Here is a 24016-nt window from a genome sequence, read left to right on the forward strand (position 1 = left end):
AAGTTATAACTCTGCAAGGTTATCTATAAACAGAAATAGATTATCCTTCTCCAGAAAGAGTTGAAGTCACTGTAGGCCACTCAATATATTACTGAACCTTGAAGTGCTTAAATAAATAAGCAAAAGCATAATTTATATATGTTACCAGAAAAAAATAGCAATGAGAATCTCATTCCTGATCTGTTTCAAACATAAGTAATAAAAAAGACTGTAAAGATCTTGTATTATCTGAATCTTGTCATAACTCATTTATCACGACCAAAAGAAGAGGTCCAAATGGCTGTCTTCATAGATCAGTGCTACAGTGAAAAACTGTACACTAGGGATAAGATAAAAACTGATGGTTCTTCACGTGGCTGGCAACTTAAAAATTGACGGCAAAATCTTCTCTCAATAATAAAGTATATCATAAACTTTTCTATATACTTATTCACTAGCTATATGGCACAGTGTACAACAAGGTCTAAATCAGATAAAGAGATTTCATAGAAGTCATTTATACACAAGGAACCAAGTGAACAAGGCTAAGTTCCTGTAGATGCTACGGATATAGGAAAGTTATAAAACCCTAGATAAAGAGACAAGAATAAAATATACTACTCCATATCAAACATATTTCTGTTTTCTCTTTAAGTGTTACTCAAAAAATTCTACTGTTCACAGATCATTCTGTGTTCCTGCAAAGAATATACCTAATGTACAGATCTTTTATATAGGCATCTCAGTACAACTTTTTAAAATATACTCCTAAGTAATTAATGCTCCAACATTAATTCCACAGTCATCATGAAAAAGAAAAACTATTACTACCTGGCATTGGTTTTGGTACATTTTTAGATCCTCCCGGAGTTTCAGATTTTCCTCTTCTAGTTTATTCTTGTTTATTGCTATTTCATTCACAGTTGCCTTTAGCTTTTCAATAATCAGCTCATCCTTTTCACTTTCGGGCTGGCCACAGGTAATTACCTCTTCTTGGTTTTGATTCTTATTGCTTATTTGGAATTGATAATTCTGGGTCTGCTTCTATAAAACAAGAAAATCTTTTAAATGAGATTCAATAATTATATGTAAATTGTTAGGACCAAACCATTACTACTAAAATCATTAAGCTGTTTGCATTTTCACTAGTATTTGCTTAGAAAAGATGGCACAATTGGAACAGTTTGCATTACTTCTCTAAAGGATACTTCCTTTTTTTTTAGTCTCAAGTTCTTTGCCCTCAGTAAGAAAAACGTTTCAGAAACTTTCAAGGGCACAGAATTTTTTCAAGGATTTTTCTCCTCTGCTGTGTATTTCCCTAGCACTTAATGTTAATTAGCCCCAAATGTGAAAAAGGTGATTATGATGACCTACTCAAAGCAGTTACCTATAAAAAATAATTTGAGAGAAATTTCTTCTTTGATTCATTGAACTCAGTAGGAGCGGTGGGTGTGTGTGCCTCAGGATAGATATTAACCTTTGACTAGAGGGCTAGCATTACATAGTTCATGTATAAACAGCTCAGTTACTACAGTAACTGTACTTCTTTGATATCATTATCCTTAAACCTGGGGAAGAATCATTTGCACATTCTGCAGAGTCCCACACTCTATTCAGTTTCTTGTACTAATTAAAATCCTAAACCCAAAACTTCAGAAAATTGATATTGCCAGTATTTATGAATTCACAAGCATCGTGAAGAAGCATAATTACTATGGTAACTGTTTTTTTCTGTTTAAAAAATTATCCACAGGAATCCCTCTACTGGGAGATTAACAAGCAGAAGTAATCTTTCAGAAGACTGAGAATTAGCTGAAAAATGACAACAAAATATAACCTGGAAACCATGTATCATGTGCAGATATCAAGTTGAGCAAGAAAATGTATATTAAAAATAAATAGGGTTACAAATACTGTATTTCATCGATAAGGACTGCAAAAAGGCATGCTTTAGACAGCTTTTGATGTCATTGACTATGTTCCCATAATTTGTGTTGGCTGAACACCTAAATAGAACTGACCACTGGCTGCATATCAAATAAAAAGCCAAATAAAGTTTAATTTCTACAGATAATAAATTAAGGTCCCCCTGACATCTAAATTATAGAGACTGACACACCAAAATGTCAAAGCATCCTGTGAAAAATATAGTCCAGCTGGAAATCAAAGACCTCACAAAAGAGGAATTTGGGACAAAGACACAGGACCAATTAATGCTTTTGAAACAGTTAAGGGGTAACAGTCCATCAGACTTCTATTTAATAAACTAGTCGGTGTTATGTTACAGTTGTGAAGAAAATTGTCTTCAAAGAAAGTTCACTGATGGCAGTGATGTAAGCCTCAACAGAAAAATGTGGGTGATCACCTTGAGCGCTCTATTTTGGCTTGTCTAACTATATAATTATCAGTCAGTAGTTTTGTCTAGTCAAAGCCTTGGTTTTTTAACACATTTGTATGGAAGTTCAATAGTTGCAATATGATGCTTTCAGCATCTAGAAAGAAAACTTAACTGTCATCCTTGGAAACTCTGGATAGGAGTAAAGAGTCCCACAGAAATTGTTAAGAAAGTCTTTCACTAGATTAAGATCCAAGGAGCTTACTAACAGTGGAAAAGGGGATTACCAGTCAGCAACATAATTGGCTTCCCCTTAATTTTCGAGCTGTCTTGTGGCCCAGTTAATTTGTAAGTTATTTTCTAATTTTTTTTAGAGTAGCATAGCTCATCGAGACATCATTAAATCAATATTTTGTTCCAGATTGGAAGGAATTAAAAAAATAAAAATATGCTAGATCAATAAATTATATAAAAAAAGTAATAAGCAAATTAGCAAGTAAAAAAGAATGACAAAGTCAACCAAAGACTGATTCGTAACTTGAAAGCTGAAAGATATGATAAAAAAGGGATAAGTGATCTAACAAACAACTCCAAGTGTGATTTTGGAGTAGCATACAGAAATTCATTTTTCTGCATAAATTATATTAATGTACATTTATGATTTTCAAAAAAATAAGGACTATCTTAGATTTGAGGGAACTTTATATTTGAGTCAACATAGTAATGGCATGTGTTACTTACTCGGTAAGATACTTTTCAATAACTTGCCATCACAATTAATTGCATATTAGTAAATAGCATAGAAGATAAAAGTATCTCCACAATAATACTTTAAAAAGTAAAAAGGAACATGCACTGCTTTTTGCAGTTTTTTTAATCAGAAATATTGTAATTTTCATCATGATACTTAATCATTTTCTCATTTTCATGAGAAAAATAAAATTAAAATAACTATGTATCATTAGATCTTTCAGTATGGGTCTGCCTTACCTAAAGCAATGTATTCACTACCAATATATCCATGTATTGTCAGATTCACTATAAGCTTAGTGGTGTTCAGATTTTTTTTTTAAATTAAGTTAAAATAACTCTAGCTGAGCTAACAGCTCATTTTCTTCCTAAAGCAGGAAGGTAGGAGTTTTACCTGAAATAAATTATATTTCTCGGACAGTAATTTTTGTTGAGCATCTAAATAAACGAGATAATTTTGGCAGATTGCCCCCTTCTTATCCCATTCTCTTGATTTTGCCTTAAATTCCTGAAAGACAGCAAAACAAGGCTAGTAAACACAGGGAAAATATCTTTTTCCTTAATCTAAATAACTTTGTAATTTGTATAGTTCTAAGAAAAATCTGTTTTTTTAATTAATACATAATCATTCCATAATTTTGGAAAGAGGAAAAAAAGAACAATGATATAAGCCATCCATCCAGCCATCCCCACCAGAAAAAAATCCAGTCTTAAGGGCTGTTAATCTGAAAAAATTGGGCAGTAAACATAATCATTGAATAAAAATGATAAAATATTTTAAATCACTTCCATTGCTGTAGATCTTAGAGTTATGACTATAATACATCCATTTTATTGGAGGGTAGTTCCTGTGACTTTAAAGTTATATCAGTGTCAAGTACAGTAGTCAGCAGGGAATCAAACCCTTGATATTCAGACAGATGTTTTGAGTGCTTGCTTTTTTTTTTTTTTTTTGAATAAACGGGACAGCAGCAACTGTGAATAAATTTTACTTCTTGCTCTCTTTACAATTGCTGCTTTTGGTTCTGAGTTCACCTAGTTCAAACAAAAACTTGTTTAACAAATTCCATTGTATCAGGTTTATCTAATACTGGTTTTGTATTGCATTTATATTCCTATTTATAGTATATTTGAATTTGCTCTTAAATCATACCAGATCTTATATGTTCACAACTAGACTTTAAAGGCAGTACCTTACAAAATAAGTAGAACTCCAGTAACTAGAGCCATTGCTCTTTTAGTTTGAAGAATTAGCAAAAGAATTAGTGAAAAGTGTAATACTTATAAGCTGTTATGAGAACTTCCTTTTTCACAATTGAAATGTTGATTCCAAAAAGAGAGATGATTTTTTATAATTATCCTAAACTAGCATATTCCCCAAATTTAAAAAAATAAGATTTTATGTGCTACTGAAACAAAATCGAATGCTTTCCAACATGGATTAATACAAACCTTCTCTTATAGCTTTCCTAATATCTGCTTTGGCATTTTAAACCTATAAACATCTTCCCGTGTTACAAAATGTGATTGATATAAATGGAGTTTCACACTACTTAATGAGGACTGCAGGTTCAAGGCCTTACTAAAGCACTGCTGAGCTTAGTAGATTTTCAACACAGTAATTATTTCCTGAATACTAGAATTTGCTGAATATATTCCAAGCACTCATTTTTCATACTGCATAATTAATCAAATTATAGCATTGTGTTACAATATTTTCACATCTTAATCTTGAATGAGGTCATTCTCAAATTAGCTGGATCAGACAGTTTCACAGTAGTGATATATTTAGTCAACGATAGATGTATAACCCATTTATTATTCCTGCAGTAGTGGATGTTGGCAGCTATGCTGCAGTCCAAAGCATGATAGCTTTTCTGATGGTAAGGACTCTTCCACGTGGAAGAGACAGCAACATTATGTAGAGCTAGGATGTGTCTGGGATGTGTCCTACTATGTAGGAACAGTCACATGAAGGTCACAGAAGTTAGTCCCATATCTTACAGAATAACACAGAAGATAGGCAAGTCCAAAATAAAGATCCTAAAACCCTTCTTAATTGCAGTATAAGTATGAAAGTACTTAAAATCTATTAGATCTTAAATTTTTGATTGCAAAGTTCTCAAAGTGTCTAGATAATCTGTATCATAAATCTACATTATAAGCCTATAAGTCTTCACAATGCTTAGCAATCAGGCAACTAGCTCACACTTTCAACTGCTATTACTCTGCTTACTTTCCCTACGGGACCCAGTTTAGTAAACGCTCGAAGCACACACTACTTTATTATGCTCTTTACAAAGGATGGCCAGAGAAAACATAAATTGTTTTTTTGATCCTCTTATGCTTCATCAGACTAATGGTTAGACTTTTCTCCCCATATGTGGAAGACTCAGTTTAATAATCTTCTCTCCAGACAGAATCTGAACCAGAATCTTCCCATGTTAATTTTCTACCTAACAAACAAATTTTATTTTTCAACAGGCTCTGGAATTCTTCCTTTTGAAGTTGTTCACTTTGCACAGGATACCAGCAAATTTATTGGATAACCAAAAAAGAAGCAGCAAAGATTACTACAGCTAGAGATTACATCGCTCAGTTATAAGAAATGAGACTGGATATCAGTTTCTGCACCAGTGAATGTAGCCAGAAGAGTATTTGGGGAGAAGCCACCACTTGGAGGCACACTCTCTATATGCCAGTTCTCTGTGCCGGCTAACTCTCCTGTTGGCCCAATAAATATTTGATTATTCCACAGATCACAAAGTAACTTCTAACTCTGAGAAGTCAAGTCTGGGAATTATGATCAGAAATCAGTATCTTCCTGTATCCAAGAAGAAGTTGGCTAAAATCCATTCTGTGTCCAGAGGGATAGGAAACATGACTGAATCCTGTCCCCAGCATCTCATAGCATCCAGCCCCCAGTCAGTATGTTGGATTCTGTGGAAAGTATTTTTAAGTGCCTAATCCTTTCTCATGTATTACCTAAGGAAACTAGGTACTGAGGTCAAGGTTGTGGATTGCCTTAGGCACATGGGTACTGACAAGATATGTGTATAACAAACACTTTTCCAATCCTAAATGCTTTTTCTATCTAGCCCTACATGGTTGAAGTTGTCTATAAAACTTGAATTAATGGTAGGTATTATGTGGCAGTATCCTGCATAAGAAAAAGGTCTCATGCCTCAACAAATTATATTATCCAGTGCACATATATTAATCAGGAAAAAACTAAATTTATTTATAGTTACTCTTATGAAGAAAATTATCTATATTAACTCATAAAACTACTAAAAACACTAATAAAACTTGGATAAAAGAACAAAACGTGAATATTAAACTATGCACCTTTTCTTGCCAGAGCAAGAAAATTATATAATTTTTGTAGGATTATCAGGAAATTGAAGTTTACAACTGTAAACCACAAATTAGTTCTAAAGGCATATTAAAATTAGAATATAATAACGAAGTATTCTTACCTCCAGTTTCTTGTATAAATTGCTCAGTTCAGATGGTGTCTCTAGGCTTTCCTCACATTTTTCTCTACTTTCAACCTTTTTTTGTTTTAGCTGATGTGACTGTAGCTTTTCATAACTATGTGTCAACTTTGAAAACTAAAAATGAAAGCAGAGTTGAATATGCAGAATCTATCAAAGATGATGACGTGGCCAAAGTATTCTTTAAACTAGAGTAGCCAACTGCAGCTTCAGCATTCTAAATATTTAATCAATGTAACAAAGAATCAATTAATAAAGTTAATTTCTTAGAGATAAAGAAGACTAAGCTCTCATATAAATGTTAACTAACTGTTCAAATGGGTTCATTTGACAGCTACTTAATTCTGCTGAAGTTCTTCATGGCACTGTTACCCGTAGTGTCATTTCCTCTACAATGTTTATATGAAATGTTCTATACTTGTTTACTGCCATCTTGTGTTGACATTTTTAAAGGGTGCTTCACTAGCCAGAATGAAGGATTATCATTAACGTATTTTAAACTTGCATGTTTCTTTTTTATCATGAAAATTGTTGAAATATTATGTATGTGATGATTGCATTCTTCTGGAACTATTAAGTACCAAAGAGCGTCTATGAGAATTAGACACTTAATACTGCTGTGCCTATTGATCTTACCATGAAAGCGTAGCTTAGGAGTCAGCGGCAAAAGAGTCAGAGGCAGAGAAAGGAAGGTAACAGTAGAAGTACCAGCCTCTTCAGAAGGTACCAGCCTCTTCAGAAAAATGGCCAGTCTGATCAACAGTTAGCTATACTACACAAGCAAAGGGGCTAGCGGCCGTTAACAGGTTTGATACAGCAAACTGACATTGTCTGGTAGAGATATGTACATCTGGTTTTGCAAAAAAAAGGAAAACCAAGGATATTGACAAAGGAAACACTAAAAATATGGTCTTAAGGGAAGAAGAATGAAGGAACTTTGTGAAGAATGTTGACTAGAAAAGAAGCTTACAACTATGAATACTGATCATGTCTCTTGTTTTATTCCTTTAAATTCAGGTATATATGATGGTTTACATTCTCTATAATAATTATGACTTCACTTAAAAAATTCTGACTCTAACATGAAGTTCTTTGCCTAACCAAACAAAATCCATAAAATCTCATATTTTTGTTAACTGCTCAAGTGAACTACTGCCTGGAAAAGGAATTACTTCCAAGGAAGTAACTGGAAATGGAATGGAATCCTATTGAATCCACTTGGAATGAGCAATTGAAGTCTGTGCAGATAACAAAGATGGCCAAAAAAGTCCAGAAAAGATACAGAACAGAAACTGGAGTTAAAATATCATCTGGAAACTTCCTATAGACATTTGAGATGATTTTGGGAACTCATAATATGAAACAGCAAAAAGAATTGAAAAGATGACCAGAAGATAGCTTGTCCTAGACTAGAAAATTCCATGAAATGGGGAGGTCCAGGGATAGATTTGACTAACTTGGAATTTCTGAATAGAAATCCTGTAACATGGACTTACAGAGCTGAGATATCACCTTCAAAACAAAATCAAAAGTCTTGCAGAGAAGCTGCCTATATTTGAAATTGACCTTGCCGGAGAACACAGTTAAGATAAAATATTTAAAATGGATCAGATTATCCAGGCTCAAACAACATGGAACTCATTGTCTTTGGGAAAAAAGATATCCTTTTTCAAATAACAGGATTTTTGCTCTTGAATATATTATGGCACATGTGAACTGCCTGGGAAGAGCAAACCCAGATGAAGACAGGTATTAGACTGTTCATGCTAAAAAGGCTAGGAAAAACAGGATCCAACACTTCGGCAAATCAGTCTAAAAAGGAACAGAATAGCCAAAATGAGAAAATTTAGTTTGAATATTAGATTTATTTAATGAAAGTAGGATATTTCAGACAGATTATAGTCTGGATATTATCACAACAAGAAACTAGACTAAAAGCCAAGAATCTTTCCATTTAATGCTGGATATTTGCTTTAAAAATAAGTTCCAAGTTGTTCTATCTGCATGTTGTACAAGTAAAAAAAAAAAAAAAAGAACATAGAATCATAGAATCATAGAATCATTAAGGTTGGAAGAGACCTCTAAGATTATTGAGTCCAACTGTCAACTCAACACCACCATGCCCACTAAACCATGTCCCTAAGCGCCTCATCTACACGTCTTTTAAATACCTTCAGGGATGGTGACTCAACCACTTCCCTGGGCAGCCTGTTCCAAGGCTTGATCACTCTTTCAGTAAAGAAATTTTTCCTAATGTCCAATCTAAACCTCCCTTGGCGCAACTTGAGGCCATCTCCTGTCGTCTTATCACTAGTAACTTGGGAGAAGAGACCAACACCCACCTCGCTACAACCTCCTTTCAGGTAGTTGTAGAGCGCAATGAGGTCTCCCCTCAGCCTCCTCTTCTCCAGGTTAAACAACTCCAGTTCCCTCAGCCGCTCCTCATAGGACTTGTTCTCCAGACCCTTCACCAGCTTCGTTGCCCTTCTCTGGACACGCTCCAGCACCTCCATGTCCTTCTTGGAGTGAGGGGCCCAAAACTGAACACAGGATTCGAGCTGCGGCCTCACCAGTGCCGAGTACAGGGGCACGATCACCTCCCTACTCCCGCTGGCCACACTATTTCTGACACAGGCCAGGATGCTGTTGGCCTTCTTGGCCACCTGGGCATACTGCCGGCTCATGTTCAGCTGGCTGTCAACCAGCACCCCCAGGTCCTTTTCCTCTGGGCAGCTTTCCAGCCACTCTTCCCCAAGCCTGTAGCGTTGCCTGGGGTTGTTGTGGCCAAAGTGCAGGACCTGGCACTTGGCCTTGTTGAACCTCATACAACTGGCCTCAGCCCATCGATCCAGCCTGTCCAGGTCCCTCTGCAGAGCCTTCCTACCCTCCAACAGATCAACACTCCCGCCCAGCTTGGTGTCATCTGCAAACTTACCGAGGGAGCACTCGATCCCCTCATCCAGATCATTGATAAAGATATTGAACAGGACCGGTCCCAAAACTGAGCCCTGGGGAACACCGCTTGTGACTGGCCGATGAGGCAAGATGAGGCATTTTAGTGAGTTCTGGGGTAGGATTCATCCAAGTTTAGATTTCTGGAAGTTAGACATCCAAGTCTGAGCTACTCTGCGTTAGAAAAAGCTGCCCCCAAATGCTCAGTCATTTCAGCTATCTTAAATTCTCATCATACACTGACATGAATTATATTCTAGGGGTGTCCATTTCCTTCCATTGATTCTAAAGGGAGCCTGAGGTAGCTCAGACATAGCCATCTAGCTTTTAAATGTCTAAGTAAGGCAATTAGTTGCCAAAATGCTTAGAGCAAGAATGGATTCTTGTTCTTTTGCTGAGGGATTTCTGTCATTTTCAAAATGAGAGTAACTACTAAACATTAATATAGAAAAAATGAAGAAGGACAGTAATTAAGATGAACCCTTAAAGTTTTTGCTATTTAATTATGACAGAATGTTGTACATTTGAATGAGTGCAGCAGTGTGGCCTAAGAGTTTCAGGTTACATATCAGGAATTATTTCCCTAATACAAGAAAAACAGTTTTTACTACATTCAACAGGCACACAATCAATTCAGTGGGAATGTTGCTCATTAAACCGCTGCTTTTATCAACAGCAAGGGTAAAAAGCACGGAGGACCACAGAAGAGTGTATCAGAGAGAAATTTTTTCTGAATAGCCTAGCATTCTTAGAGCTAGAAAAAGTGATCCTTTCTATTTCTACCAAGATTAAGAAGGAACAAAAATTGGGAGGGATTTTAAGAATTCCTCTGCAGAGAAAGATACAATGCTACGGGTAAATAGTAACACTCACACCATTTGTGCAAAACTAAATTGTAGCTCTTAAGATTATACAGTGTAGAAGAAGGTATAACTTTCAAGTGAGGATAAGAACCAAAAGAAGGGAGACAAAGGAGATAAGGAAAGATTAATATTGTCAGGGAAACTCTGTATTTTAGATATGAGTTTGTGCAGCTGAGAATCGGAGACATTAAAGTCATCTATTGTAGACACTGCAGCACTGTAATTTAAGAAAGAAACTCAATAAGGAGACATAGTAAAAGCTAGAGGAGCAGAGTGGGATAGTCCCACTGTCTAGCATAGGTGCTTGGAATTGTTCTGACAGGCAAACTTTCTGTTTATCACCTAGAGAATCTTGGCAGGCCTCCTAACGTAGGCACTTAACAGTTTCCTTCTTCAGTCAATGTGTACTGGATGGATATTCCATGAAGAAACACAGTTTGGTGAAAGGGGAGGAATGGGAATCGAAAAATAGAATGCAAACGGCATCAGTGCTGGAACCTTTGCTGAAATAAACAGGATGACTGAGAGAGAATGAAATGTTTGGAGGCATAGATTGGGAAGGTGACGAATATTCTTAAGAGCTAGAAATCCAAACTTCTTGCATAAAGATAAAAGGAGAAGCAACCAGGAAACTCAAAGAAAGGTTAGGTGGTCTGAGTGGTAACTAAAAAGGAGAATCTTGGCAAGAAGTATAACCAGGTTTACAGAGAGAAGCTTGTAGGAAGTGTCAGATTCTTTTAAACACAGAGAAAACAGATTGTATTTGCCATGTTTATTGGGTTTGCATGGCAAGGTTTTTGTAGCGGGGGGGCTACAGGGGTGGCTTCTGTGAGAAACTGCTAGAAGCTTCTCCTATGTCCGACAGAGCCAACGCCAGCCGTCTCCAAGATGGACCTGCTGCTGGCCAAGGCCAAGCCCATCAGCGATGGTGGTAGCGCCTCTGTGATAACATATTTAAGAAGGGGAAAAAGTTGCGACGCAACAGCAACTGCAGCCGGAGAGAGAAGTGAGACTATGTGAGAGCAACAACTCTGCAGACACCAAGGTCAGTGAAGAAGGAGAGGAGGAGGTGCTCCAGGCACCAGAGCAGAGATTCCCTTGCAGCCTGTGGTGGAGACCATGGAGGTCCATGATGGAGCAGATAACCACCTGCAGCCCGTGGAGGACCCCACCCTGGAGCAGGTGGATGCTCGAAGGAGGCTGTGACCCCATGGGAAGCCCATGCTGGAGCAGGCTCCTGGTAGGACCTGTGGCCCCGTGGAGAGAGGAGCCCACGCTGGAGCAGGTTTGCTGGCAGGATTTGTGACCCCGTGGGGGACCCACACTGCAGCAGTTTGTTCTTGAAGGACTGCACCCCGTGGAAGGGACCCATGTTGGAGCAGTTCATGAAGAACTGCAGCCTGTGGGAAGGACTCACGTTGGAGAGGTTCACGGAGGACTGTCTCCCGTGGGAGGGACGAGCAGGGGAAGAGTGTGAAGAGGAAGGAGCGGCAGAGCCAACGTGTGATGCACTGACTGCAACCCCCATTCCCCAACCCTCTGCGCCGCTGGAGGGGGAGGAGGTAGAGAAAATCGGGAATGAAGTTGAGCCCGAGAAGAAGGGAGGGGTAGGGGGAAGGTGTTTTAAGATTTGGTTTTATTTCTCATTATCCTGCTCTGATTTTGATTGGTAATAAGTTAAATTAATTTCCCCAAGTTGAGTCTGTTTTGCCTATGACGGTAATTGCTGAGTGATCTCCCTGTCCTTATCTCGACCCACAAGCCTTTTGTTATATTTTCTCTCCCCTGCCCAGCTGAGGTGGGCTGATAGAGCGGCTTTGGTGGGCACCTGGCCTCCAGCCAGGGTCAACCCAGCACACCATGGAAAGGAGTTGTAGGGTAATGAACAACTTCAAAATCAAAATCTTTATGGAAAATGACCTGGAGTTTCAATTTCAGAAAGTTCAATTTTAGTGAAGTTCTTAGCAACAACATGTAACATAAAACAAGTCATTTTTAGCACGTGATAAAAAAAATCTAAGAAGTGAAAAATATTGCAGGAAATGTGAAAAAGGATGAGAAAAGAGAGATCTGCTATATTTTGGGGGATAGTTCGGCATTGCTAAAGGTACCTTAAAATTTACACGTAAAAAGTCACACCGTTTTTCGTTGTATGATGTTTATCTATCTTCTCAATAATCATGCTAAGATGTTGTTTCTTTGTCTGTAATTTGTGTAAATTATAAAACAGCTTTTGTTTCTAGCTACTTTCCCAAATGATTAAAAGTGTTAATTACATAACAACCCAAACATTCTCTGCTTACTTACAGAACTGTTTGCCAAATCCATTTCCATATATAAAAGAAAAAATAAATTAAAGACAACATAACCTTAAAAATAAGTCATACATTTATTGGTTTGATGGATTTGGGTGGTAAGTGTTATCATCTTAGGATGAGACAAAATGGCCTCAAGTTGCGCCAAGGGAGGTTTAGATTGGACATTAGGAAAAATTTCTGTACTGTAAGAGTGGTCAGGCCTTGGAACAGGCTGCCCAGGGAAGTGGTGGAGTCACCATCCCTGGAAGTATTTAAAAGACGTGTAGATGAGGCGCTTAGGGACATGGTTTAGTGGGCATGGAGGTGTTGGGTTGACGGTTGGACTCAATAACCTTAGAGGTCTTTTCCAACCTTAATGATTCTATGATTCTATGATCTCTAAATTAAAACAATGATATCCAATTTATGCAATCCAAGATGATTCTACAATACGTGTGATGTTTGGAAATTTTTAATTACTTCCAGGGAAGTAATTGGAAATGGAATGGAATCCTAAACCTCTGTTAGGAGAATCCAGTGAAGGAAACAGCAGAATAACAGGAAAAACAATGTAGAATTGTGTATGTTAACTTGTTAAAATCTGAGAAACAGAATAGACTGAAGTTCGCTAAGAATTTAGATTCACGACTGAAGTGGAAAATAATGAAGAAACAAAAATACAGGCACAGAGCAAACACAACTAAATAGAATCATAGTATCATAGAACCATAGAATGGTTTGGGTTGGAAGGGGCCTTTAAAGATCATCTAGCCCAACTCCCCTGCCATGGGCAGGGACACCCCTTCCACTAGACCAGGTTGCTCAAAGCCCTGTCCAACCTGACCTTGAACACTTCCAGGGATGGGGCAACCTGTTCCAGTGCCTCATCACCATCATTGAAAGAAAAAAATTCTTCCTTATGTAGAATCTAAATTCACTCTCTTTCAGTTTAAAACTGTTGCCCCTTCTCCTATCACTACAGGCCCTGGTAAAAAGTCTCTCTCCATCTTCCTTGTAAGTCCCCTTTAAGTACTGAAAGGCTGCAATAAGGTCTTCCCGGAGCCTTCTCTTCTCCAGGCTGAACAATCCCAACACTCTCAGCCTTTCTTCATAGGGGAGGTGCTCCAGCTCTCCAATCATTTTCGTGGCACTCCTCCGGACCCGCTCTAACAGGTCCTTGTCTTTCTAGTTCTGGGGGCCCCAGAGCTGGCCGCAGTACTGCTGGTGGGGTCTCATGAGAGCGGAGTAGAAGGGGAGAATCACCTCCCTCGACCTGCTGGCCATGTTTCTTTTTGATACGACTGGCTTTCTGGGCTGCAAGTGCACACTGAAATAAATAAAGCCGAAACAAATTCCCAATGTCAATAATCCAGATTACTCTAGTTTTGATACTATGTTCCCTTATGGAAAGCTATCAGACCACTTTAATAATCCCTGTAAATCAGGCAAACTAAAACCAGAAAAAATTATAGGAAAGACATGACGAGAATGAATGAATCTAATTCACTGGGAATTAGAACAAATTCCTAATGTGCATCAGAGTCTTACTAGCATGAATCTAATTATCTATTTTCTTCATTCACCAAGGTTTTAGGTTATTAGTCCGAAGTCAGGAAATCGAGTATCTCTCTTCATAACAGATGTCACAATCATATAAAAATCCATCCAAAGAGTTTGGACATGTCCGTACAGAAATGATAATGGTGCCTGGTAGGAAGCTGTAGTCATCATCACTTGTACGACAAAATTCATCTTTCCCAAATCCATAAAGGTACATCTGTACTATTAGGCACGTGTAAGTTCTTTATACTGCAATCATAAAATAATGAAACTGACATTTTTCTTACTTGAGATTTCAGTGCTTGAAGCTGAGTTTCATAATTCTGAGCCATTTCATATTTAGTTTTCTGTAAGTCTTTCAGTTTCTGTCGAAGTAGTCCCACCTACAGTTAGAATAAGCATTCATATTTACCTTTTCTGAAGTGTTCCAAAATATGTCATTTTTGGAAGAGTCATTTGAAACTTTGAAACTTTGAAAGAAGACTGTTGCTTAAGAGATAGATATTAAAAATATATATTCACTCAGTAACTTAATAATAAAAATGGATACCACAAACCCAGATTGTATCAACATCCAGTTAGGGATTTTATAGTAAAAAATCTCATTGTATGCTTATGTTATGATTTAATGATAATACTGTATGACTCTGTCATGAAAGACCATTTAATGAAAGCACTTCTGACCCAACTATACGAATGAACTGCTGTGCCCCATTGTGAAAATTTTGTTTGAATGGCTTATATAATCATATAAATGACTTCCAACTACTTATGTAAAATTATTGGGACACAATGTAGACTCATTTCAGCTCCCTAAGTACAGTGCCATTTGAGGTATCTTGAATTATCTAAGAGTTTCACAGAGATCTGAGAAATATGACAAAAAGCACACCTGACATCTATGTTTTTCTGGAGGGGCAGCTGGAAGCTAGGTGGAATATGCTAAAATATTTTAGATAATGTCTCTGTACAGGCAAATAAATTGATGCTTTAAGGATTGGCTAGCTGAATTATTCTCTTGGTTCCTCTGACTGCAAGGCAAGTTCCTAATTGCTCATTAGGGAGAGTTATTTCATTTTCAAAACTCCCACTGGCATTTTAGACACCTAGCTCACACAAGGATGCCCATGTGTAAACACTTAACTTCAGACGTCTTGAACTGGAACTGAATGCTCTGCTAGGATTTACTGATGCTTCTGAATGAATATTCAGCCGATAAGACTATGAAGTACGGACAACATCAGGTACACCAGGGCTTTCAGTTTGATAAGCAAGTCTAAGTGGTAATACAATTCGAATCTTCACTATTAATAATAAAATTATCATACAAAGACAGTATATATCATGTAAAATGATAAAAACCAGGTATAAACAGGAATTACAAAGACATAATTTTGTGAAACTTTTTGAACTGTACATTTCCACTTTAAATTTCTGATGAAACCAGAGGTGTTGGCATTTAGAAAAAACATCAAATTATCTTTTTCAGCTAAACTGAGAATATTTAGACTTTAGGGAAATAGAAGAAATATGAGACTTTCAATGACATTTTTACAATCACTCTTCAGAACAGAAGCACACTTTAAAACAAAACACTAAGGATAATTAGTGACCTTTAAAGGGAGTTTGGTATTTTTACATGATAGAACAAACAGGTCTCCTTATAGGGCATTTAGAGCATACTATTAACTAACTCCCAGAATAAATACTTTCTTTATAGAATGTGATATTCTTAAATACCTCTTGACCTTTTTGATCCATTTTGCTTTGGGCACTTGCTAGTTCTTTATCCTGGATATCCATCTTTGCTTCTAAAGCTTTCATCTTCCCTTCCCATTCCACTTTCTTGCTGTTTACCATGATGTCAATTTGATGCACTAATTCCTGAAGTTCAGCTTCACATGGAGAAGTTCTAATAATACAAAAAAAAGACTTATTTTTTCAAATAAAGAATAAGGGAGAAAACAATTTTGTATTTACATTGCTAAGATTTTATTTTAATTTTGATGGAAATAACCACTTTTCAACATCAGAAAGAAAGAAATGGGAAAGCTAAATGATGCCTTCAAATGTAGGTGGAATCTCACTTCATCTATCTTAAGTTTGCCTGAAGTCAAAATCAGAGTATTTAGCATATTCTGGACTTTTTGCCTAGCTTAAATGCTGTTTGATAACCTCTCATTCTTTCATACATGAACTGTCAAATGAGCATAAGTTGAGTTGAAAGTATCCAGGCCCAAACCTCAATGGACAAGAGTAGGAAAAGATGAATATTAAGTTGCTTTTGGGCACAGGACTTCCCACTAACGGCACACAGTGATGGAAACAGAGTTTGTTGAGGAAGTTATTAAACATCTGGCTTGAAAGCCAGCCGCAATTCTTAATTACTAGTTCAACTTTTACACTCTGTTTTCCCATTCTCTTTGTGGAAAATGGACTTAAATAACAAGGCAGCTTGTATAATAATAGTAAGTTTTAATTCTACTAGGAAGCACAGAAGTGAGTGCATTTTGAAAAAGAACTTGTCTTTGGGGGGACCATGTGCTGGATTTATAGAGATTTGTACAATATCTGCAACATAAACATTAGATTTTTTCCCAAACTTCTGAGGTTAAATTTGGAATACATCCCTTACACGACGACTTCTTTGTCAGTAATAGACAATGTTTTACACTGTTGCTTTAGGAATATGATGTGTCCTAAGTAACAAAATAATAATATATGGTTAATTTACGGTATATTAGAAGGGCCATCAGAAACTGAAAGCAGCCAAAGTTGCCCTCTTAGTTGCCCTCTTATATAGCCCCTTATATAGGAGCAGTATATTAATTTTAAAAAATGAAACTTTGTGTAGACAGTGTCAAATAATGTTTAAATCAGCTGGTGTACACCATTTAGCACATACATACAAAGTATATGAACTTTAGTATGGAGATTTCTTTATTCCATATCCATTCCAACTTCATATTTGCTGATGAATATAAGAAAAATTTGAATTAAGAAAGATACAGATTATAGAAAATCTGGCTGTGGATACTTTTTTATGCAAGAAATTAATTCTTCCTACACTCTAAAACTTTTTAGTTGTAGAAATGACTATTTCACATCAAAATTATACAGTCCTTCTAGGGGTATATAAGATTTTTTCCCTGAAGTATTTTGGAGAGTTTATTGCCCAGTTAACCTCGATTGTTTTATGAACTGATAGCTTCTCTCAATCTGTAAATTTACAGCTGGCATTTCAGATTCGCAATGATTTATTTGAAAGTCAGAATCTTTCTAGAACTCATGAATCTTTTCAACTTTCAGTGAAACATTCCAGTTAGAAAAAAAAAATTATATCATAATTAAAACTGTTTATTGAAATGTTCCTGAACATTTTATTTTCCTGACTTAGTTCCTCTTATCCACTTAACCTAGGATTCTAGGGTTTGGAAAAAAGATAAAGGAGACAATGTACACTCCTGCCTAATTCCTCCCCATAAAATAAAGAAGGGGAATTTTATTCCATTAACACTCAGAGCTGCTTTTGGACTGTTACAAAGAAGAGTTAGCTATTGAACAAATTGCTTAACTATGTACGTGAGCCCATACATTTTCTAAAAAACTTAATTTTCATCGAGTCATATGGCAAAAAAAATCAGACTGTTTTCTATCACTATGATTAATTACACATGACCAAAAAAAACCCTGTCATTTGTCAATCATTAAAGACTTCAGTTTGATCTGTTTACTTAAATTGCAATATGAGATCAGAATTAGTTAAGACAGTATTTTTGATAAAAGCCTTTAGCAGACTTACCACTGTAATGCTTGCTTCGTGTCATTTTTTGAAATAAAATTATTTTTACCAACTTTTTTTTTTTTAAAATACCACAACTTCTAAGCATTTTTAGTATGTTCAGAGCTCACAGAATGTTGGGTGTAGATATTTTTATACTACATACCAAATCGGGCATGTATCTCACCAGAGTTAAGTAAAACCTTTCACTGACTGTTTTTAGGCAGTGGAATAATGTGTTGAATTTTTAACCTTTTGAGGAATAGCATCTTTTTCATTTCACTTTCTGTAAATATTTACTTTCCACACAATTTTTTTTAGTGGCATCTGTTATCTGCATATCTTGTTCTCATATGAGTTAACTGTTGATAAACTTTTCTACTTCTTATCCACTTCTTTTTTAGAGCTTTTTTTAAACCTTCCTTGTTTCCTGTTCTAGTTTTAATTGCTTTACATTTTTTTTCTAAATAAGAAGATTCTATTTATAAATTACCCTAATATACAGCTTTATTGCGTTCTTTAGAAGACATACTTTTATCTTACCTTTATCACATATTGGAATGTATTGAAATGTGTCATCTTTAGTCGTGGCAACCTTATCTTGGCAATGAAAAAAAAATTCTCATTTAAAGTCTTCAAATTATTCTTTTCAATGGTATGATCTGATCATTGTGAAAATTTCTGCAATGATTTAGAGATTAGTGTACCCAATTACTGCCATATCTAAATGAAGATACAAATAAAACCAATGTTGTTTCTCCATTGTCAATTCTCTCTCCCTTATCTCAACCAGTTATACCATGTTAGTAAACTGTTAGTTGTACACCTGCTTTCTCTTCACTTTTTTCATCTGTCATAGTGACTATTCATTGTACAACTGAAGTTTAATCTGCATTTAATTTCCATTTCCTCATAGTGTTGCATAATTTTCAAGTCTCTTCTTTCCTTTTTTTGGTTTTGATTAGAAGCCTATATTGAATTTCCTGTTGATAAAACCAGCAATTGTATTCTTTCATAAATTTGTTAACTATCCCTCCTGATATCTAAACTGATGGAAAAAATGTATTGTAACCTTTTACTTTTCATGATAATAAATTTAGCCTTCTGATAAACAAGTTTGTTCAATTAAAATAATCTAAGAATGCTGTGACATTGTTTTGAGTTATGACATGTTCCATTTTCCTTTTAATAATATTATTTATCTCACTGACATTTTCCCCAAAAGTAAAAGTGATAGACACTGGTTATAATTTAAGTGGTTCTTTGACTTATAAAAATTTAAAAGCTATGTATTCTCTTGACTGCACACCTCTATGTGCACCTCTGTGTGCATGTAAAGTGCCTTTATGATCACTGATCAGTTTGCAGTCATTCTAGTATCTCTATGGCATGATGGTTTGTTAAAATGAGCATAGCTATTTCCTTAAACTGAGCACAGCTATTATTGTATGAAATAATTCCCATAGAGACAGTCACACAGAGACAAAAGATGGTGCAGCATCTGAATAATCTAACAGCAACCTACAAAAGGGTTAATAATAAAAAGCATAGTAGTATGCCTGTAACCGCTCCATCCTAGAAAGTGTTGGAAAGGATTTCAATATCCAAAATTAGAATAGAATGCCCTTTTGTGTCACGAACATTACAATCTGGCATATGTTTTGGGGGGACTTTGCAAACAAGAATGTGCCAAGCAATTAGGAACTCTACTTTCGCAGAACCGCAGTTACCAAACACAAGCTGAGCCATGCGCTCAGAGGTAATATCCCTATTGCCAGTGAGCTTTCAACTGCTGAGCACGCTGCCAGCACATCGCTGAAGAACAGTAAGCTAACTAACATGCTCCTCTTCTGTGACTGTGCAAACCAAGTCTTAATGTAAGCAGATGCTTTTACTCCTGGTTGATACCACCATCTTGTGTGAACGCTAGCATGAAAATGCTTCCTTTCTTTTCTGGTAATATTTCACATCCCAGCTTTTCAGCCAGCTCTCCAACTGACTGCCCTCCCAGTGCCCATGCAGACTTACTGAAGTCCCCTGTCTGTAGGTTGTGTTCTGGGTCAAGCGCTGGTCCCACACACAAAAAGAGTTCCTTAACATGGATATGTGTTTATTGAATATCATTTTTTGGTGCTTAAATGGTGCATATCCCTCGTTTTGCTAATTGTTACAGGAAATTGGAGCAAATCTGTTAGTTTTACTATATCATAATTAAAACTTGACATGATTTTTTAAAGCAAAATTCTTTAAAACTTTTTTATATCAACAAATCTTTGAAACTTTAGCATTATCAATGTTAAGCTTGGAAAGGCTTTTTAAATACAGACATAAATCTCAATGCCTTTTTAACATTAAAACTGTTAGCAATGCCATTTTAAAATTTAATATGAGTCATAGAATGATAATAACCAAAGTGCAAGCAAGTAGTACACTGTGATGTGCGTATCGCAAAACAAAAATGCCCCCTCCCCATGTGCCTGAAACTCATCTCAAAATAGCATTAATGATGCAGCAAACTTTGATTCCCTCTGGATGGAATATAAAATGGGATTTTAAAAACAGAAGATGAAGCTATACTGCATCAAGACTACCTTTTCTATGATATTGCTATAAGGACCTGTGCCCTTCCAGCCTCATCTATTGCCAGGTGGCAACACTTTGGTGAACGACCAGCAATGACTCAGCTATCTGATTTTAGCCTTCAGAAATAGGTACTTTCTTTATTGTGTGTCACATGGATCATCTAAATACTGTTATGCAAGTGCAAATGCAACCTCTAGCCTGGGTCATCAGGTTACCCTTTCAGACCCACCATGCCTGACATCTTTCTCTTAAGTTTCACCTGTCCTTTTCAGATCATCCCGCACAAGGCAAGTTCTGCAGCTGTTCATAGAAAAATTTCCCTGAATAGTTCTTGCATGTTTCTTGAACCCAGAACCACCAATATATAAAAGGGAGCTGTTGAAGGAAAAATCCCTTCTGAAACAGCTTCTCAGTCTATCTCCACCTTCTCTGTCTACTTCCTTACCTGGATCTCTAGGTACACCTGCGGCTGAAAAAGGAAAGCTGTACCTGAAGCTGTAGATTACTGCTGCTGTTCCACTGCCAGAACTACTCTGTATCATGGCTGTGGCATTACAAACAGGTCTGTATAAAGATATATTTGGCAGTTATCCCCACTTACTCGCACAGAGGTACTACTAGCTGCTGTAACTATTATTTTAGTCCCTTCAGTGTTTTAAAAAGACTAACTATCCCCCTCAGAATATGGCCAATCATATGGTATCACAATCATGAGCATTTATTGTGATCGCTGGATGTGGAATGCGGAAAACGCTGGTATCTTTTGTTTAATATGCCATCAGGTAAACAAACACACAAAGAACAAGTTTTCCCATAAAACGAAGAAGTATATGTTTTTTTACCCATATGCATTCAGCACTCCCACTTTGCTGAATGCATACATCAAATGGATTCTTCATACATGGAAGTAATGACTGGTACTTAAGCCAATGGCAGCTATTTTTTTTTTGGTTGCATTTACTTTGAAACAGCTCAAAACACTTAAAGGTATCTCATTTTTAAAGTGATGTAGGCAAGCTCTTAGTCGTCTTTTATTCTATTTCCATATTGGTGAAAATAGAGATGATTCATATTCTCCTGTCGTTAATAACTATTTATCTTAATGTAAAATCTAGGTCTTTCCAAATTTAGACAAACCAAAATCCAGAAAATAATTTTTATCTTTATCACAAATGGTCTTTATCTTTATCACAAATGATTTTTGCACTGGTTAGACCTTTCTAGCTTTATTTAGCTGCCTTTTGCTTTGGAGTTTTACACAGATCTGTATTTTTCTGATTGTTTCTTAATAGACAGATAGAAAGAATATTATTGTCCATACACTTTAGAATAAAGTTGTAATTTAGAAACTGACATTTTAAGAAAAGTTTGGTTCATACTGTCAGTCTCTACTTCATGCCTTCTTCCCGTATTACTCAGGTCTGCTGACAAGTAGGAAAATATATATGACCATATTTATACAAACACAAGCAAAACCTATGCAGAACAATGTTAACAAAGATTTCCATCTTACAAAGTACATTAATTAGTTTTTGATCCTTAACCCAACTTCTACAGCCAATATTAATTCCTTTTCTCTTCTTAAAACTTGCTTTAAAAATAGGAAATATATAAACCAGTTGTGATACAAGAGTCCATTAGAATCTTCTACTCCAAAGTTCCATTATATGAACTACAACTAATTTATTTAACAATTTTCAGCCATACAGAATCATACACATCTGCGATGGATAATTTGTGATTTATGAGTTCTTGCAGCTGGGATGTAAGTGTCATGATTTCTACCACCATTATTCAGCCATCTTCTCAAATTTTAAAGCTATCTGCATTATTTCTGGAATACTGTCAGCATAGACTGAAACAAATGTCTCCTATCATTGGATGTCTAGTCTAAACTATTCTTCCAGATTCTTTGTATAGTTAATGGAAATAAATAGCTACCTAGAATACCTGGCTTACGATGGGACAAATCACCCTGCAATGGCCTGAAATTTCACATATGTCGATTACAACAAAGGCCAGGTAGGATCTGAACTCTTGAAATAAGCTTCCCATTTGTTAAAAGTGTCCAAAGAATAGCAATATCTTGATTTTTTTAAATTCAAGTTTTTATATCACCATATTTACCAGTCATATCACTAACAAAAAGAATGCCCCTCAAAGCCAAAAAAAGGGCCACATTGTTCAGTCTATAATATTTTAATGCAGCAATTTTTTTGTCATGAAAAGTGCACACATTATTCTTCAGTACAACAGAGCACCCTTTCAAATCCTATTAAAACTTTATTGGGCCAGAATATGTGTGTTTCTATTATTTTGAGAAATACTTTTACACATAATATGCATCATATTACCTTGAACTGCTTCTTGGTAATAATGATAAAAGGAACTGGTTTATATGAAAAATAGGTAATAAGTTTATTTACAAATCATGATAGATAAATATTCTATTTAGCTCATTATATGGGGAAGTACTTTTTATATTGCTGTGTTCCTTCAACAGGCTGGATGGGATGAGGTCCTACACCAAAACTCACCCATGTTTACACTTCTTTAGAAAGATTTTGTGCTGTACTAATATTTTTTTAGACTAACACTAAAAGAACTAAACTTGGATTATGTCAAAAAAAGATGATTGTGTTGTGATGAAAAGCGCACTTAATACTTGGTAAGAACAATTGTGGTTACCAGTGCAAAATAAGACTAAGGCTTTAGCAATTAATAGCCTTGTTTTTAAGATTTTTTAATGTTTTAAGAGCTGTGATATGTAAGTTTATACTGCTGTAGCCTAGCAACTTCAACTACTTTTTAAAGCAGTTTAAAATAACATTTCTTAACATTTCAACAAAACCCCACATAGCTTTCATTTTTTCCCCTTTTGTTCAGGTATGAAGATTTTAAAAATTTAAATAACTAACAGAAACAGTCAATAGATTAGCTAAAGCAGTAAGATGTGTTATCTTAATTATCAGTAACCTCTTCAGTTTGCATAGAAAGCAACAGAAGAAATTGAGAAAGAATTACGTTTGCTTCTAAAATCATTAATATTTCGAGTTTCACATTTTTAATAAACTCACATAATTCAATTCCATTTTATATTCAACTCACAGACAATAAGTCATTACTTACTTAGCAACAGCTTGTTCCTGAAACACTTCTAAGTCCTGCTCCATATTACTGATTGTTGTTTCAACCTGTTGAAACAATAAAAATAAAATCATTCAGAGTCTTAAATGCGTGCATTTACACAGCCAAGCAGTGCATACTGGATAGTTCTATGCTTTCCCTTCAATTTCTGTAATTGTCCCCTTGCAAACAACAGGGGCAGGGGAATGTAGCTCTAATTACAGACTGGAATGGGGAAGACAAAAACGTCTGGAATAAGCTCAGCAGCTGTTGCACTTGGTGTAGCACTGAGA

The 24016-nt window shown here is 36.0% G+C and overlaps 1 protein-coding gene across 1 annotated transcript in view; it reads right to left on the reverse strand.

Moving 5' to 3' along the window:
- Positions 1–23770, reverse strand: part of DEUP1 (deuterosome assembly protein 1) — a 49549-nt gene extending 25779 nt beyond the window's left edge. Inside the window, exons 1-6 of the mRNA XM_075140133.1 lie at positions 23727–23770; positions 15974–16145; positions 14521–14616; positions 6544–6678; positions 3459–3572; positions 811–1023 (exon numbers count right to left, since the gene is read on the reverse strand). Of these exons, the coding sequence (XP_074996234.1) occupies positions 811–1023; positions 3459–3572; positions 6544–6678; positions 14521–14616; positions 15974–16145; positions 23727–23770 (774 nt within the window). The remainder of the gene's footprint in view (positions 1–810; positions 1024–3458; positions 3573–6543; positions 6679–14520; positions 14617–15973; positions 16146–23726) is intronic.
- Positions 23771–24016: the final 246 nt, after the last annotated feature.

The sequence above is a fragment of the Calonectris borealis genome, chromosome 1 (genome assembly GCF_964195595.1).
Source record: "Calonectris borealis chromosome 1, bCalBor7.hap1.2, whole genome shotgun sequence".
Taxonomy (NCBI): Eukaryota; Metazoa; Chordata; class Aves; order Procellariiformes; family Procellariidae; genus Calonectris; species Calonectris borealis.